The sequence below is a fragment of the Momordica charantia genome, assembly GCF_013281855.1.
Source record: "Momordica charantia cultivar OHB3-1 chromosome 11 unlocalized genomic scaffold, Mcharantia_2.0 BLBB01000011.1, whole genome shotgun sequence".
Classification (NCBI taxonomy): Eukaryota; Viridiplantae; Streptophyta; class Magnoliopsida; order Cucurbitales; family Cucurbitaceae; genus Momordica; species Momordica charantia.
In genome coordinates, this window is record NW_028275159.1 from 17,435,852 (window position 1) to 17,453,666 (window position 17,815).

A 17,815-nucleotide genomic window follows, 5' to 3' on the forward strand; every position below is an offset into this window, starting at 1 on the left:
ACGGTCGAGGGTCGATACACCAATATTGGATAAGGACGAGTGTCGAGGCCTCGGGTATAAATGGTCGAGGGTCGATGCGAGGAGTCTTTTGAAAGGAAGACTATTGGGGCCTTGGGTATAAATGGTCAAGGGCCAATAGATGGTGAAGTCATCGGGGCCTCGGGTATAAATTGTCGAGGGCCGATGTAGCAGTGTCGGGCCTCTGGGTGAAAATGGTCAGGGGCCGACCCTACTCGAAGGAGTTAACTGTGGAAGGCTAGGATAGTTGAGATAAACGTAGAGGTACTTGAGATGTTAGGGAGACTAGAGGTTGGTAGTTAATGTGTTCCTGGTTGTGGTTGTCACCGAATTTTATAGAATGTGTCTATGTTTGAATGCATAATGTGACGAAAAGCATGACTGTGAATGTTTCATGATTTGGTTGAGCATGATGTGTGTGTGTTGATTCTTTAATAAGCATGACGCGATGTTCCTTGATAAGTATGCTGTTTGTGCGTGACCCTTCAAATAAGGGCTGCTTACTGAGTACTGTGGTTGTACTCATCCCTCTTTTTCCCCTCCAGTTTGTAGGTATCGAGCTAGCTCTTGGGATGGTGATGGCGAGGAGGAGGCTTGATTGGAAAGACCATTAGCTATGCTGCGTGCAATTAATTTCTTTTAGTTAGGATAGTTGTGGCTATTTAATCGTATAGTTGAGTTGTTAGCGGTTGGTCTTGTTTAGTTTTATGGTCTAAAGGATGTTGTAAGGTTGCCGATTCATTACTCTTTTTAAAGCATTAATTTTGGTTAGCTTCTTGAACTACGGGATTGTAACCTACTTAGGATATTTATGAATACATTTGTTTAAGTTGATCGTACTTGAATTAGTTTTGCTTCATTGTCATTCGAGGTGTTAATATTCATTTGGTGGATGGTTTATAGTTAGTAGAGGTTTCCTTGAAGGGTTTGGTTGATGTGAAGTCGGTATTTAATGGTTTATCTGTATAGGATGTGAGTTTCTCTTAAATCTTTAGTGGTGTTGTTCTAATTGTTCAAGCTCTCGTGAGTGTTGAAAATCAGAGTAGCGCAAGAGAAGCGCGGTAGTTTTATTGCTTAGTATTGTTGTGAAGAAAATTCTCTTGTTTATGTGAAAATTTTAGGTAGGCTTAGTAACGGTCCCTGTTTGGAAATGGTCAAATTCCTGGGGCGTTACATAGGTAGTGCAGGTCGAACTATAAGCAGTTCGCCCCAAAAACCTAGTGACTCTGGGGAGGACTTAGCTCTTAGGTTAGAGTCCGAACTGGAAGAGATAAAAAATTTTAGGTTTTCTGATGATGGGAAGGATAGTGACACTTCCACCTCGGGCATGGGCTTGGAATACCCTTCGAAGATACCTGAACACTACCTAGGACCCCTCCGTAGGGGGTTTAGTATTCCCAATGACATCCTCCTTAGAATCCCAGAGGAAGGGGAAAGAGCTGACAATCCCCTAGAGGGATGGATCACTCTTTATTTAAAAATGTTTGAGTACGGCCTCAGACTTCCCCTTCATCCTTTTGCCCAGGAGTTCTTAAACCGAACTGGACTGGCACCTGCCCAAGTGGCCCCCAACGGATGGGGTGTCATTTTTGCTTTGGCCATCCTTTTTTGGTTACGAGCTCGCGACGAGGACGAGGTCGAACTGATAAGTGTCGAGCAGTTTCTTGGGTGCTTCGAAGCCAAGAAAATAGTTAAGAAGCCAAGTCGGTATTATATGTGCGCAAGGAAAGGCGCGGGTGGTATAGTCAAAGGGCCGACCTCCATCAACGGATGGGTGGGGAAGTGGTTCTTTGCCTCTAGGGAATGGCTGGCAAAGGACGAGTCAGGTTGTCCCTTCTTTGACGTTCCCACTAGGTTTGGGAACTTCGGTATGGAGTCGTTCTTGCTTCTTTTTTTTATGTAGCTCTAATCCTTTTGACTTTTTGCTTTTCACATCTAACTCGAACCTTCGTTTGCCTTGTGCAGTATCAATCAAACCGATTCCCGAGCTCGTTCAAGCCTCCTTCGACACGCTCAAGTATTACAAGGATCACTTCCCAAGGGGCCGGAAGATCGGAACCTTGGTGACTGACAAGCTGCTCCTAGAATCTGAGTTGTTAGATTACAACCCCTTGGTGCGTCCGATTGAAGCTTCGAGGCCAAACTCTGAGCTCGGTAAGTCGAGCTCGGCCTTACTTCAAGTTTATATTTCAATTTTTATTTCTAATATTTTGTTTTAACTGCTTTGCAGCAATGGTGTGCGGGTTCACTGGCAGCTTGAAGCGCAAGTCCAAGGGCCGTGCTCACGCCCTTAAGTCCGTGGAGGGTACAGAGCCTGCAACCCCTGTTGTGGCTCGACCTGCGGTTCAGGACAAGGTTGAACCGTCTTCTGAAGTTCCAACTCCAGTGCTCGAGTTGGACTCTACTGGGGAGCACTCCAGAGAAAAGCGCTCAAGGGACGAGCCCGAGGCGCTAGACATATCTCCCTTGAACGAGGTAAGGGGAGAGTTTCCTTTGAAAAGGAGACAGAAGAAGAAGAAGAACACCTCCTCCTCGGAGGTTGGACCTCGTGGGCCCCTGCCCACGAGCCATGCTGACTTGGTGGACGACCCCGAAGCTCAGATGGGGGAACGTCCGACGTGAGGATGCGGTTCAGAATAGAACCGTCGAGCTCCGGGGTGAAGGACCAGGTGTCCCGCATCTCGGCTGCATGCTTGGACTGCTGCCTTAGGAGAGCGTCTAAATTTGTAAGTGATCCTGGGTCCGTGCTGCAAAGGACCATTGACCACGTCGCCGAGGTGAGACCTGCTTCTATATCTGCTTTTATTTTTACAACTTATAGTTCGGTCTAACTATCGTGTGCTTGGTCTTTGCAGACGTTCATTGCTTCCATTCATTCAGCGGTTATGATCAAGGCCGAACTGGATGGAAGGGAGGCTTTGGCAGCGAAGGTGAGAGAGAACTCCTCTACTGCCTTAGAGGCTGCCACCACGCTGAAGGGCGAACTGTTGAAGGCCCGGGGCGAGGTGAAAATTTTGAGGGTCGAAGTGGAGGCCAAGACCGAGCTTCTGAAGAAAGAGGGTGAGAAACACAAGGCCCACCTCCGAGCAGCCCATGCCATCACTAAAGGGCTGGAAAAGGAGAAGTTCCAACTTCTTAAGGAGAAGGACAACCTGGCTCAAGTCCTTGAAGAGAAGGATGCTTTGCTAGGGTGTCTTACTGCCGAGCTCAAGGAGGCAAAGGAGCGCCTCACCAACGGAACGCTTTTAGAGGAGGCTTTCAGGCAGCACCCAGACTTCGATGGGTTCGCCAAGGACTTCAGCGATGCGGGCTTCAAGTTCTTGATGAAGGGCATCGTTGCCGATATGTCTGCTCTTCAGATCGACCTCAGTGATCTGAAGAGAAAGTACGCTGAAAAGTGGGCCTCTAGGCCCAACAACACTCCAGGCCCCCAGTCGTTGGTGGAGAAGTATTTCAGGGAGCTGGACTCTGACTACTCCGACATGGAAGATGAAGGCGCTCCAGGTCAGGAGCTAGCTGATGTCGGCACTACACAGAAGGAGGTCCCCTCAGAGTAGGACGGATATCAGGAGATGAACCTTCTGGGTTCCCAAGGCGAGCTGTCTTCTCACCTCGGGAGTAGCTGAGGCTTCTTGTATTGTTGTTGTTTTTTTTTTCTTTTTTTTTTTTTGTAAGTCTTTGGGCAGAGCTGCAAGGTATACAAGCCTTGGCTCTGTCCATTAATCAATGAAATCTTCGTTTCTCCACTTCTGTACCCCAAACTCTGTCTTTTCTTTTACTGCTTTTTCCTTAAACTTTTGGACTTGCTTTTGTAAATTCGAACTCCTATATGCATAATTTGAACTCGCACCTCTAACTCGTAAGCTTAAAGGATTGAGTTTGGGAGGAACTCTTTTCACATCGCCCCTTTTACTTGTGTTTGTTTTTTAAGGTTTGAATTTGAGAGTTTCCTTTTCTGGTCTTTAATATTTCTCTTCGAACTCGGAAGTCCAAAAGATTGAACTTTTAACATCGCACCTTTAACTTGAACGTTCAAAGGGTTAAATTTTGAGTCCATAATTAATATTCACGTCGCACCTCGAACCCGTGGGTTTAGAGGTTCGAATTTCTTGAACCTTCCACATCGCACCTTTTAACTAAAGCGTTCAAAGGATTGAATTTTCGTTCGCAATTGATTTTTACATCGCACCTCGAACCCGTGGGTTTTGAAGATTGAATTTGATCAATTTTTACACTTACCTTGCCGGTTTATAAGTCATGGGAGTCCGTGGCCGCCATTTAATTTCTGATCGAACCTATAGTCATGAAATTAAATAACTCCGTTTATTAAAAGTAACGCCCCTTGAAAATTTTACAAGTCCATTTTGGGACCATTTTGACATTTCAAGGATAATAGCGCTTTAAGTGCTCTGCGTTCCACGGATGCGCAAGCACGTTTCCTTCCAGATCGGCCAGCATGCACGTTCCAGGTCGGACTATGCCTTTAACCTCGAACGGTCTTTCCCAACTTGGGTCAAGGGTGCCCACATGACTCTGAATCTTGCTTAAGACCAAATGCCCAATTTGAAAGCTTCGAGGTCGAACTCGAGCATTGTAATGCCTGGAAATTCTATTTTGATACTCAGTTAATCGTAGCTGAGCCATTTCCCTTTTTTCTTCTAATAAATCAAGGTTAAGGAGTAGCTCTTCCTCGTTCCTTGTTGGCTCGTACTGCTCTACCCTATCTGTTGGCATGCCGATCTCTACTGGGACAACAGCTTCAGAGCCAAAAGCCAGTGAGAACGGAGTTTTGCCAGTCGACTCCCTAGGGGTGGTCCGATATGACCACAATACTTCGGGTAGCTCCTCGGCCCATCTTCCCTTTTTGGAGTCCATCTCAGCTTGAGTCCTCGTTTTATAATTTTGTTAATCGCCTCAACCTGCCCATTTGCTTTCGGATGCGCAGGTGACGAACTGAGATGACTTATGCCCAACTTCTTGCAGAAGTCCTTGAACTTTGCATTGTCGAATTGTTTTCCGTTGTCTGTCACAATAGCGTTTTACAATGTTTGTCCATATGAAAGATGTGACTCCAGACTCCGTGATGTGAGAGAGCGCCTCGGCTTCGGCCCACTTGGTGAAGTAATCCACAGAGACAACGGCGAACTTGGTTTGCCCTTTGCCAAGAAGAAAGGGACCTATGATATCAACTCCCCATTGTGCGAATGGCCACGGGGCCGAGATGGGGGTGAGCAGCTCTGGAGGCTGATGGATAATGTTTGCAAAGCGCTGGCAGTTATCGCAGGCTTTCACAAACTGCTTGGCATCCTGATCAACGGTGGGCCAGTAATAGCCTTGTCGGACCACCTTGGCCGATAACGACCTGGCTCCTGAATGGTTGCCGCATACTCCTTCGTGGATTTCTCTGATGATGTAATTCCCATCTTCTGGAGTTACACACTTAAGGAGAGGCCGGGAAAATCCTCGTCGATACAACGCTCCATCTCGGAGTATGAACCGAGCTGCTTTTCGCGCCATCTTCTTTTATTCCTTTGAATCTTGCGGCGGGTTTCCTTTGATAAACTCAACGATTGGATCCATCCACGAGGGTGCTGGAGTGTCAACCTCCATCACATCTGGCTCCAAGATTGAAGGATTGTCCAAGATCTCAACCGGGACCGATCTGGCCAGGTCGGTCTCATATGCTGATGCCAATTTGGCTAAGGCATCTGCATTGGAATTTTCTGATCTTGGAACTTGATTTACCTCGTAAGTCTTGAACTAGGCGAGGTGCGATCTGACTTTACTTAAATATTTTTCCATCCGGGGGTCTTTTGTTTAATACTCCTCCTTAATCTGATTTACGACCAACTGGGAGTCACTAAAGACCTTGATATTGATGGCCCCCAGTCCTTTGGCAACGCGTAGACCTGCCAAAAGTGCTTCGTACTCGGCCTCATTGTTTGAAGTCTGAAAGTTGAACTGCAGGGCATACTCGAACCGCATGCCACTCGGTGCGAGCAAGAGGATTCCTGCTCCACACCCTCTCTCATTGGAAGATCCGTCAATGTAGATGCAAAGGTTTATGCAAAGGTTTGCACAACGCTGTTTTACGAACCAAGCTCGAACCCGGTCCCAGGATCGACCTGAACCCAAGAGTGAACCTGCACAAGAGGGTAAACTCTCTGACGCTCAAGTAAGTGTAGGTCGGGCACAATATAAGGTTCGAGATGAGATTCGATACCTGAGCGTAAAATGAGGCCCTCTATTTATAGGTGGTGGATCCGACAGTACTCACTACCGGCGGTTACATATCTTTTTCTCATGTCTGACCTGTCGGGTTCCGAGCAGATCGAACCCCAATCAGGTCGAACTTCGGCATGTATACTTAGCCTTTTTCTAATGGGCGAACCCGACCTCCTTGGCAGGTTCGAGGTGGACCTGGGATAATTTCTTGAACACCAATAAGCGTCCTCCACGAGGACTTAAAAAACATGTTTACTATTCAAATCCCCCAAAATTTCGTACTTTATTTCTTTCATTTTTTTACAACATATGGGGGTGAGAGATCGAACTCACAACATCTCGATTGGAGATATATGCCAATTACCGCTGAGTTATGTTCGCTTTGGCTATCTCTTATCTCTTTCTTCAAGTTGGCTCTACACCTTTCATATCTATTTTCTTGACTCATTCTCCACTCATTTTTCTCTCTATCCATCTATTTTTTACTACTTTTCAATTTTCATTACTTTTCTATCTCTTATTTTTATTATGGATTATTTATCATTTTTTATTTAGTTGTTTCAATTTTTCTTTACAAATGAATTGCTTCGATTTCAACTTTTCCTACACTCCCAATTATAAATTTCGAAATTTTTTCTATTATGATATGAAAGTTTTTAGAATTTATAGATATATACAATTGTTTTTTATAATTACGAATATTTATAATTTTTTAATTAAAAAAATATATTTATATGAATTATAATTCAATTTTATCTCCCTATAGTTATGTCTTGATATAAAATGAATTTTGAAAATGGTAAATTTAAATAATTAAATTTCTTTTATAAATTTGAACTATTCAATTCAGTTAATCAAATAGTTAAATTTAATCTTAATTTAGGGATGAAAAAGTTATGTTCTTTTAATTATTGTCATCTTTTATCCATATTTAAATAATTGGTAGTTACAAAAATTATATAATTTTCAAAGTTTGATTTTAAAATAGGAATACTAGTTTATTTTCCATTCATATTATATATAATATTAAGCTAACAAATATTAAAGTAAAATAATATACTTAATTTAAAAATTAGTAATATTCAAAGTAGCAAAAATATAAATGGCAATAATTATTTAAATAAAAGTAGCAAAATAAATGATATTTAATTTAAATTAATTATATTAAATAAAGTGTTTAATTTTTAAATTAGTTAGAATAATTTTTTTAATTATATATATATATATATATATATATATATATATAACAAAAAAAATTACTTTTTTGATTTATTTGTGTTTTTTTAAATATTAAATAAAAGTGTGGTGTTTTTCCTTTGAAATATTAAAAAAAAATTATATATATATAACCTTAATAATTGATGAATTATAAATATATATAAAAGTGTTGCGTTTTTCTTTTGAATTATATATGTATGTATATGTATGTATGTATGTATATAACAAAAAAAATTTACTTTTTTTGATTTATTTATGTTTTTTTAAATATTAAATAAAAGTGTTGCATTTTCCTTTGAAATATTAAAAAAAATTATCTTATCAAAAATCTCAATTTGAAAAAATCATTGAATCTAACTATAATGTACAATTGTAACAAAAAAATCTGTTTACATGACTCCAGACTTCATAAACCCTTATCACAAATACAGATATCAAAACTCCAAGTTTAATAATTCTGCGCTCAAACACGGACTAAACAACTACAAATTAATTAACTCTTCAAATTTCTCCTTATGTTAAACAACTCCAGATTCAAGAAGTTGAGACTCAACAGCTCATTGCCCTAAACACTCTTTTATGTTTTTTTGATTCCGTGTTTGACATTTGCCGTATGTTCAAATTCATGATCTCCCCTTTAACTATTTTTACCCTCTAGATTCAAGAAGTTCAGACTTTAAAACTCTTTGCCCCAAACACGTTTTTTATGTTTCTTTAACTCTGCGTTTGACATTTGCCGTATGTTCATGATCTCCCCTTTAACTATTTTAACTCTACGTATTCAAGAAGTTCAGACTTAACAACTCTTTGCATTTCTTTTACTCTGTATTTGACATTTGTCATATTACCAAATTCAGCATCTTTGCATTTCTTTTACTCTGTATTTGACATTTGTCATATTACCAAATTCAGCATCTTCTCTGTAACTATTTTTACGTAGATAAATGAGGTGGGAATTTGAATTGGTGACCTTAGTTTAGAGCTAAGGTGATGTTGGTATTTTTACCCAAGTTTTCTACAATGCAGTAATAAAATGAAAAGAGGAAAAAAAAAACAAACAAAACAAAAATCAGAAACTACATGACGAGAAATAAAATAATAATGATGTCAACCGGACGCCGGAGGATAGCCGAATTCCGTCCGTGATGGCAGCGAAAAATCCCCGCCGGCGCCGCCGCCCTGATTCTGATTCCCTGGTGGCCGTAAATATCTGAGCTGCGGCGGAGGAAAATTCGGAACACCAGAAGGACCAATCAGCGAATTAGACTGAGGCACGAACGTGGATTGAAATGAGGCCAATGGCGAATTATAGAGTATTTCGCCGGAGTTCTGAACCAACTGAGAATATTGAAGATAGTTGCCAAGGGAATCTTGGGAGGGGAACGACGGCGGCTGCGGAGGCGGCGGCGCCGGAGAAGGTGGGAGGGCGGTGACGAATTCCGGGAAGTTGAGCTTGGCTTTGCTTCCGCGGAATCTCAAGGCGGCGGCGTCGTAGGCTCTTGCCGCCGCCTCCGCCGTGTCGAAGGTGCCGAGCCAGACTCTGGCCGCCTTCTGTGGGTCCCGAATCTCCGCCGCCCATTTCCCCCACGGCCTCTGCCTCACTCCTCTGTATCTTCTTCGTCTTTCTTCGCCGGAAATTGCTTCCGTTGCTGCGACCGCCGTCACCGCCGCCGCGCTGGCGATAATGTTGCTGCTGCTCGAAGCTTCCTCTTTTATTACTGTCCAAAAAATTGGAATGTTTCTTTTAGCAACAGAAAATTTGTCCCCTTTTTGTCAATTTAATTTAATGAAAACAAAGAGGAAAAACAATGTGCGGCCACTGTTCCATCCCCTTCCAATTTTGGTCGGAAGAAACAGTGTTAGAATTATGAATTTGTTGGTTTAGAACTTTAGAATAGTTTCAATTACGTTCTTTTAATTCTAAAATATTCAGTTTTGTCTTTTACAATTTTTAACTTAGTTTCAATTTTGTTTTTTAAAACTAAGATTCTTATATTAAAATTTTTAACTTAATCTAATTTATTTAAATTTCACATGCTATAAGGACACTTTTTCTATTTATGTATAAATGAATTAATGATAGATCCCACAAAAATATAAAATTGAGTAAAAAGTGAAAAAAAAAATAGATATTTGAGTGATTGAAAAGTAATTTACTGACCATATTTATATTTAAAATTTAACCGAGATGAAATTGAAGTCCTAGAAGTTCAAAAACTAAACTAAAATTAAGTCTAAATTTACATCATGGCTATTTATTTTTTTAATTTTTTGTTTTTAAAATTAAACTAAAGATATAGTTTTCAAATAAACTAAGAATCAAAGTTCTGCGCATGGAGCTTTGAGAATGAAAGAGAATATCGAATAAACCATGAAAAAATAATTATAATTTTTAGAAAAAATATTTAGGTCATATTTAATGAGAACCAATTTTACATTTATTATACTTACATATGAAAAATACTTTGTTTGGGGATTAATTCTTGTCCTGACTACGGTTAAAAAATTAAGATTCGGTGACTTTTTTAAAAATTCCTATTTTTTACATTTTTCTTGTTAAACAAAATTTTGTTTTTAAATAGGTCTCCAGGCGTAGAACCTTAATATTTTCTATTTTTTGAATAGATAAAATTAAAAACGAAATGGTTTTGAGTGAAAATTTGAAAATAACAGCATAAACGCAAGGTATAGAAGGAAATAGATAATGAGAAATTAGAAACTAACAAATTGGGGGAGATGGCGGTGGATGAGGCTGTAATTGTATTGCTCTGAAATCCACAATCCCACCTCGATAGCCCCTTCCAATGCCGCTTCCAGTTTCTTCTTCTCGTTCTCTTTTCTTCACTCCCGACGTTACCGGAGGCGGCGGAGCGCCGCCTCTATCGCCGGAAATGACATGTGTCAGAGCCGACACCATCGCCAGTAACTCCCCGGACTGGCTGTACCCCACCGAGAACATCGCCTCCGGCACTTCTCCGCCGGTTTGGTCCGCCGTGTAGGGTTGATACCCACCGGCGCCGCCGCCCTGGTTCGCCACCTTCAGATAGCACATCAAAGCCGGACCACAAAAGACAAAGCCAAGATCTCAGATTGGTTTGGAAAAATTGTGAGTTGTGCGTGTTGTATTTATCATGAAATTTGGAGCACGTGCGTATTGCAGCCTTTTAAATAGTGAAAGGGAAGCCTATAAATTTTTAATTTTAATTAAAGAGTTTGATGAAAAAGGCCAAAGCCGACTATTCTTGAAGTGGAGCTTGGTTTCACACCTTTGGGTATTTTTCTCAAAAAGATAAGGTTTCAATTCAATTCATGGGGATTAAACCCATGGAAAACGAATATTATTTTTTTAAAAAAATATTTATTATAGAGAGGGAGAGGTGGTTTTGGGATTGGATTGCCGACTAGAAATATTGCTAGAAAGTAGTCAAACAGGGCCATGAATACTATTTCTATCTTAGCTACCATTTCTCACATGAATGGCATATGTACAAACTCATTGGATAACTGGTTACTAGCTTCTAGTGTGTTTGAGAAAATTGAAAGGTCAAAACAATTCATTTTTATGCTACAATAGCCTTAGGCCGAGAGGATAGTGCCGTGGCGCTATCGCAAGTCTAAAAAAACACACACGCGACTATTTTGCATTAAAAGAAATAAAAACCTATTTTTTCTTTTTGTCTTCGAACATACGACTGCTGACTCATAATTTTTATATAGAGCGAGAGTTTTTCATGAATAGTAGAGAGATTTAATTTCTTTGTGAGACTAGAACGGTTCAATTACTTTCATTAATCAGGAGTTTCAAGAAGCTTTTAGAGTGATTTATTAGCATTTTTCTGTGAGATAAAAGTGCGAGAAATCATTGTAGAGCGATTGTAAACTCTTGAAAAATTCTCCTTAACATTTTAGTGGAACTGGCAATGGTGTAGAGATCTAGACCTATCCCATATTGGGTGAACCAGTATAAATCCAGTGTCAATTTCTCTATCCTTTATATTTATTTATCATTCTTATTGCTTAAGGTTTAGATTGATTTATCTATTCTGTAAGCTTAGTTCCAATTTGATTTAATTCCAATATAATTGGAACCAAGGCCTTGATATGAGATTAGTTAATATATATTGTCTGAAATTTTGATTGAGATAATATAGAGTTGTCTTTTTTATTGATAACAAGTGATATCAAAAAAACGTTGAAGAACACAATGGTTTGCAGGGATGAGACGACAAATTGGTTACTTTCAATGGATCAGATTTTCCATTTTGAAAGTACCACATAGAAGATTATATATACTCAACCGAGTTGGATTTACCATTAGTAGGAAAATATGATGATCTGAAAGTAAAAGAATTAAAGTTTGACCCAATGATATTGGGTATGATTAGCCAAACATTAATGAAGAATGTGCAAAGCAGTGTGGTGAAGGAGACGACCAAAATTGGGCTAATGACTACCTTGGAAAACATGTGTACGAAAAACCCTCGGCAAATAATAAAATGTACGTCACAACTAAATTATTTAATTTGAAAATGATTGAAATGTGCATATGTTACTGCTGTTTCAATTCTTGCGAGAAAGAGAGAAATTGAAATTTTAAAGGTGCTAGAGATGCATCTCTTGGAAAAGAAATTCGTAGAAAGGACTCATGTATTGCTTCTACTTTTGGTTCAACATTGAATGTGGACAGATGAAGAAATAATAACAGAAGTTATGGAAATAGGGACTTGTAAAAAAATAGAAACATGCAAAAAATAAAAGCAGATTCAGAGTATGGAATTGTGGTAAGAAGTGACATCTAAAAAAGGAATTACAAGACCCCAATGAAAACTTAGGGGGATGCAAGACGGTGCAAATGTTGTTGCTGAGTGATACATGATGTTATATGGTTCTTGCAGTTGAGAGCGCTCATGATATGTTAGTGATAGATTTGATGGGATTGAATCCCCAGCGGAAGCGATTTATCGCTTTGTTCGATTTTCCTTTTGCAATTTAAAACACAGAAAAAAGGAAAAAGAAAGGACTCATGTATTGCTTCTACTTTTGGTTCAACATTGAATGTGGACAAATGAAGAAATAATAACAGAAGTTATGGAAATCGGGACCTGTAAAAAAATAGAAACATGCAAAAAATAAAAGCAGATTCAGAGTATGGAATTGTGGTAAGAAGTGACATCTAAAAAAGGAATTACAAGACCCCAATGAAAACTTAGGGGGATGCAAGACGGTGCAAATGTTGTTGCTGAGTGATACATGATGTTATATGGTTCTTGCAGTTGAGAGCGCTCATGATATGTTAGTGATAGATTTGATGGGATTGAATCCCCAGCGGAAGCGATTTATCGCTTTGTTCGATTTTCCTTTTGCAATTTAAAACACAGAAAAAAGGAAAAAGAGAGGGACTGAGTTTGTTTGTTTTTTTTTTAAACCTTTGAAGCTTTTCTTCCTGTAAACCAAAAGAACACCACCAAGGTCTTCCTTGCTATGTCCGGTAAAGATCCGGTTTGTGGGAACCAAATGGGAATGAAAATGCAGAGAGTAAATGAGAGAGATCTTCATTGTTCTGTAATTCACAGCGGAAAAAAAAACCAAAGAATGTAGAACTATTTCTGCATTCTTAACCAAAAGTGATGTGTGGAGTTACCTCATGTCACAACTCCCCACTCCCCTGTAGTTATGAAGGGGAGTTAAATGATTAATTAATAATAAATAATTAAAAATTAATTAATTAGTTAATTAATTTAATTAACAATTATTAATTTAATTAATAATTATTGTTGATGCAGAAATTTGGTCTTCTAGGATCTCGCCAAACTCGCATCAATGTTCTAGAATAAAAGGGATCTATGAGACCTACAAAATAGAATAGCACTAAGATTAATGTGGCTCTAGCCACACGGGCTCTGATGCTTCAGTTAGAATCAGAGTAGTTGAGTATAAAGTGTAGGGTGTTGCGAACATACTTTTAGACTTTAGCTTACTCTTCTATTTATAGAGGTCGAATCCTAATCCCTTCGGATTTAAATCAGTTGAATCATATTCCCTTTAAGATTTACATAATTTGAATACTAATGCACTCAAGAGATCTAAAAGGAGTGGGCTGGGTCTGTTCGTTTCATTGTGAACTTAAGGTCACTTCCGCATTTGGGGATGCCCGACACACGTGCTCATGACTAACCCAAAGAAACTGGAACCACGTTCGAGATTATAAACCACGAAGTAAGGTAGTGATAAACGAGATTTCTGAAGAGGCTACAAATATCTCAACAACAGTTTTTGATCAAGCTAGCACTTCAACAAGAGTTGTTGATGAAACCAGTACATCACGTCAGTCACATCCACCTCAAGAATTGAGGGTGCCTCGACATAGTGAGAGAGTTGTGTCACAACCAGACCGCTACGTGGGTTTAACTGAAACCCAAGTTGTCATACTTGATGACGGCGTAGAGGATCCATTGACCTACAAACAGGCAATGCAAGATGTGAACAATGACAAATGGGTCAAAACTATGGACTTGGAAATGGAGTCGATGTATTTCAATTCCATTTGGAAACTTGTAGATCAACCTGATGGGGTGAAACCCATAGGGTACAAATGGATCTATAAGTGAAAACGAGACGTCGAAGGTGTAACGCCCCAGGATTTTCAACATTCAAACAGGGAACGTTACTAAAAGCCACTTAAAAAGTATCACTCTACTAGAGAACTAAACCACTAAAAATACAAATTTTGACAATTCTCACCACGCTTCTGCTACGCTACTCTAATTAATAACACTTACATAAGCTGGCACTAAAAACAAGAAACAATGCCAAAGTTCTAACGAACTCAAATCCTTCTCAATTAATAATTTAGTACCAATCCAACCTTATAGAAATTTTTCACCGCAATCTTCACTAATCAAAAACCATCCATTACACAAAACTAACTTTCTCGAATAGCAACAAAGAGAAGGCTAATTCAAGTTCAGCTTGAACAAATGTATTATCCTGATAACTATCCTCAATAGATCACATCATCAAAGTTCAAGTAGCTACATAAATGTATGCCCTCAAAAGAATAGTGCACTGTCAGCCCTATCACATCCTTTAAGAAAAATTGGAACTTAACAACCCAATTTAATAATCTCCAAATATACTCAGTTACAAATAAACAACTATAACTATCCTACCCAAATGGAAACTTAACGACGCAGCGTTAAATGGTCTCTCTAGTCAAATCTCCTCCTCACCATCACCATCCCAAGAGCTAGCTCGATACCTGCAAAACTGGAGGGGAAAAAGAGGGATGAGTACAACCATAGTACTCAGTAAGCAATCCTTATCTGGGGGTCACGCACAAACAGCATGTTTATCAAAGGATCAACACATCATGTTTATCATTAATCTCGAGCCTTAAATAAAAGAAACATATTTCAAGAAGCAGTTTATGTATAAGTTTTAACTAAAAATGTACCATACATGTCAAACTCAGCCTCACATCTTAACTCACTAGTGCTCTTTCTTGATTACTCCAAGACTTACCCTTCGAGTCGTACCGACCCTTGACCTAGCGTAGCTAAAGCATCGACACTTCTCTACGGTGCTCGGTGTTGGATCTTGACATTTATCCCCAAGGCCTTAACTACTACTCAACGTATTGGCCCTTGGCCTCCAAGCAACTCCTAACCCATCACACTATGTTAGTCCTCCAAGTCTCACTCCTCGAATCGTTTCAGCCCTTGCCATTTATCCCCAAGGCCCAACACTTATCTACAGAAGCTTGGCGTTCAACCTTGCCATTTATCCCCAAGGCTTTGAACTGTGCATCACATTATGTTAGTTCTCCAAGTCTAACTCCTCGAATCGTTTCAACCCTTGCCATTTATCCCCAAGGCCCGACACTCATCTACAGAAGCTTGGCGTTCAACCTTGCCATTTATCCCCAAGGCTTAGAACTGTGCATCGACCTTGACATTTATTCCCAAGGTATCGACGACTACTCAACGTTTTGGTCCTTGACCGCCACCACATCAAGACACAATACTAATTCAACAAAAATAGAATCACCGTGCCGACCCCCGACCCTTTGTACCTGGAGCCTCGACACTCATCCCTACCAAGTTGGGGTATCGATCCCCGACCTTTGCACCTGGAGCATCGATACCCAACTAGTGACGTGCCAGCCTTTTTGGCCCTTTTAGTTCTCCATTTACTTTAGTACATCCCGAAACTCTCACCAGAGTCCTACTACATATTTTCTAGGCCATGACCCATACAGCACTCAACTCACAATAAAACCAGCATGCTTCCAGAACCAAAAACAGTAAGCTAAAAATGGAATGACAGGTCCACATGCATGTGCAACACAACAGATTTCTCCCACATTATTTCAGTATGCTTTTATGAACACAACCATACAACGATAAAACCATTCATAATCCATAATGCTTTCAGAAATACCACTAAGCATCAAATCCGACAACGAAAAGCAAATCAATTATAAACAACCGGAACCAACATGATTTCATTCAAACTACTTATAATCATTATCCAATATCACAAAGACACAATCAACTTACATATTAATAAATAATAAACACATCGGAAGCACCAAACAATTTATACCTATTCATACAACAAACATCCTCCAAGTAAGAACTACTTACACAAGTGCCCTGACACGTTACTAAGCTCGCCGAAGGATTTCACTAAAACCTCTTGGGTTACGAGTGGGTCGATGTCGAGGGAGTTCGGGCTCCCAAATCTGAGTTCAAAAGGCCTTAAGCTTGCTGTCCCGATGTCTAAAAGTGATGAGTAATGCCGATTTGGGTCCGAAAAGAGTGGGTCAACGTTGATTCAATGTCGAAAGGGGTGGGTAACTCAAATCAAGCTTCGATTGGGTGCGCGTAGGTGTCGAATGTTGCCAGAATGAAGAAATCATAGTCGATCGGCCACCGGAGATGTGGTTTGCACGAGCTGTACGTGGGTCTTCGCTGGAGTGCTCGAAGACGCTTTAAATCAACACACAGGAAAAGGATCAACTCCAAAAACGTGCTGCTGGCCGTGTTTGTCGCCAGAACCCCGCGGGCCTGCCCCGTTTCCCACACGCCGCCGTGTGTCTGCAACCCACCGCGGAACTAGTATGCTGCTGTCGGCATCGCTGCAAACCCGAGCTTGTCTGTGGATGCTCGCGCCGTCAATCGTTCGGAGCCGCCGTTGATAGAGCCTGAATAGTTGTGACGCCGCCGTCGAGGTGGGCAAACCACCCTAATATGGAGAAATTGCCACCGGAGGGATGCACGAACAGGGTATGCGTTGCTCGTGGGTCGTCGAGAGGCTGGTTTTGTTCGATGGAGACTGCCGCACAACGGGTTTGTTCGCGTAAGATCTGTTGCCGCAACTTGATAATGTGGACGCAGCTGCTTGTGGGTGTGCCACCGTGGATCGCCGTTGGAGGGTGTCGAAATCACGAAGGGTGGGGGCTGGCGGCTGCAACAAGAAAGGGAAGGGAGGAAGAAGAAGAGGAAGGAGAACAAGATGGGGCTAGGGTTATTTTGTTTTAATTCCCTTTTCTTTAACTTGTTTTAAAACTTAAAAGCCCAATCCTTTATTCCTAAAAGAGGCCCAACTAAATAACACAATGACCCAAAACAATAAGCCCAATAATTATACTTTAGAAATCAAATAAAACCCACAACAACCCGAAATAAAATAGTTAATTGAAACTTTAAAACCCAAGAAAAATAATCCAAAGAAAAGTAGAATTTAGGAAAAAAAAGAATCCTAAAAACCGTGAATTTAAAATTTAACTAAAAATCTCCTACACAGGTCGAGAACTTAAATCATCTTAATTCAATGAAATTAAACTTAATTCTAATTTAGCCAAAAATTAGAATTTAAAAACTATAAAATCCAAGAATTAAAGTTATCAGCTTACGAAAAAAAATCCAAAGACACTATTTATCTCTCAAAATAAACGAGTCAGAGAACGCGGGGCGTTACAGAAGGAAAGGTACAGACCTATAAGGCGAGACTTGTGGCAAAAGACTACACACAAAGGGAAGAGGTGGACTATGAAGAATCCTTCTCTCCTGTAGCTATGCTTAAGTCCATCAGAATACTTTTGTCCATTAGCACATATTATGACTATGAGATATGGCAAATGGACGTCAAGACTGCCTTTCTGAATGGCAATCTTGAAGAAAGTGTTTATGTGTCTCAACCTGAAGGGTTCATAGCACAAGGTCAAGAGCAAAAGGTTTGCAAGCTTAAACGGTCCATATATGGATTGAAACAAGCATCTCGATCTTGGAACATAAGGTTTGATACTGCGATCAAATCTTATGGTTTAGACCAAAACGTTGATGAGCCTTGT

At 40.1% G+C, this 17,815-nt stretch overlaps 2 protein-coding genes across 2 annotated transcripts; both read right to left on the minus strand.

The window, feature by feature from the left end:
* Nucleotides 1-4,401: 4,401 nt before the first annotated feature.
* On the minus strand, nt 4,402-4,893 carry LOC148208231 (uncharacterized). The gene is made up of 2 exons (XM_088120159.1): nt 4,730-4,893; nt 4,402-4,618 (listed from the first exon to the last, which is right to left on the minus strand). Exons 1-2 carry the CDS (start codon nt 4,891-4,893, stop codon nt 4,402-4,404), a joined length of 381 nt encoding a protein of 126 aa, XP_087976285.1.
* A 3,543-nt stretch (nt 4,894-8,436) lies between these two features.
* On the minus strand, nt 8,437-10,544 carry LOC111025031 (uncharacterized). The gene is made up of 2 exons (XM_022302884.2): nt 10,186-10,544; nt 8,437-9,179 (listed from the first exon to the last, which is right to left on the minus strand). Exons 1-2 carry the CDS (start codon nt 10,511-10,513, stop codon nt 8,569-8,571), a joined length of 939 nt encoding a protein of 312 aa, XP_022158576.1. The 5' UTR covers nt 10,514-10,544; the 3' UTR covers nt 8,437-8,568.
* Between the last annotated feature and the right edge of the window lie 7,271 nt (nt 10,545-17,815).

Coding starts and splice junctions, on each gene's coding strand:
- LOC148208231 (XM_088120159.1), bottom strand. CDS start 4,893: ATGGACTCCAAAAAGGGAAGATGGGCCGAGGAGCTACCCGAAGTATTG. Junction 4,619..4,729: donor CCAACAGATAGGGTAGAGCA/GTACGAGCCAAC, acceptor TAGAATTTCCAG/GCATTACAATGCTCGAGTTC.
- LOC111025031 (XM_022302884.2), bottom strand. CDS start 10,513: ATGTGCTATCTGAAGGTGGCGAACCAGGGCGGCGGCGCCGGTGGGTAT. Junction 9,180..10,185: donor ACCGCCATCTCCCCCAATTT/GTTAGTTTCTAA, acceptor TTTTTTGGACAG/TAATAAAAGAGGAAGCTTCG.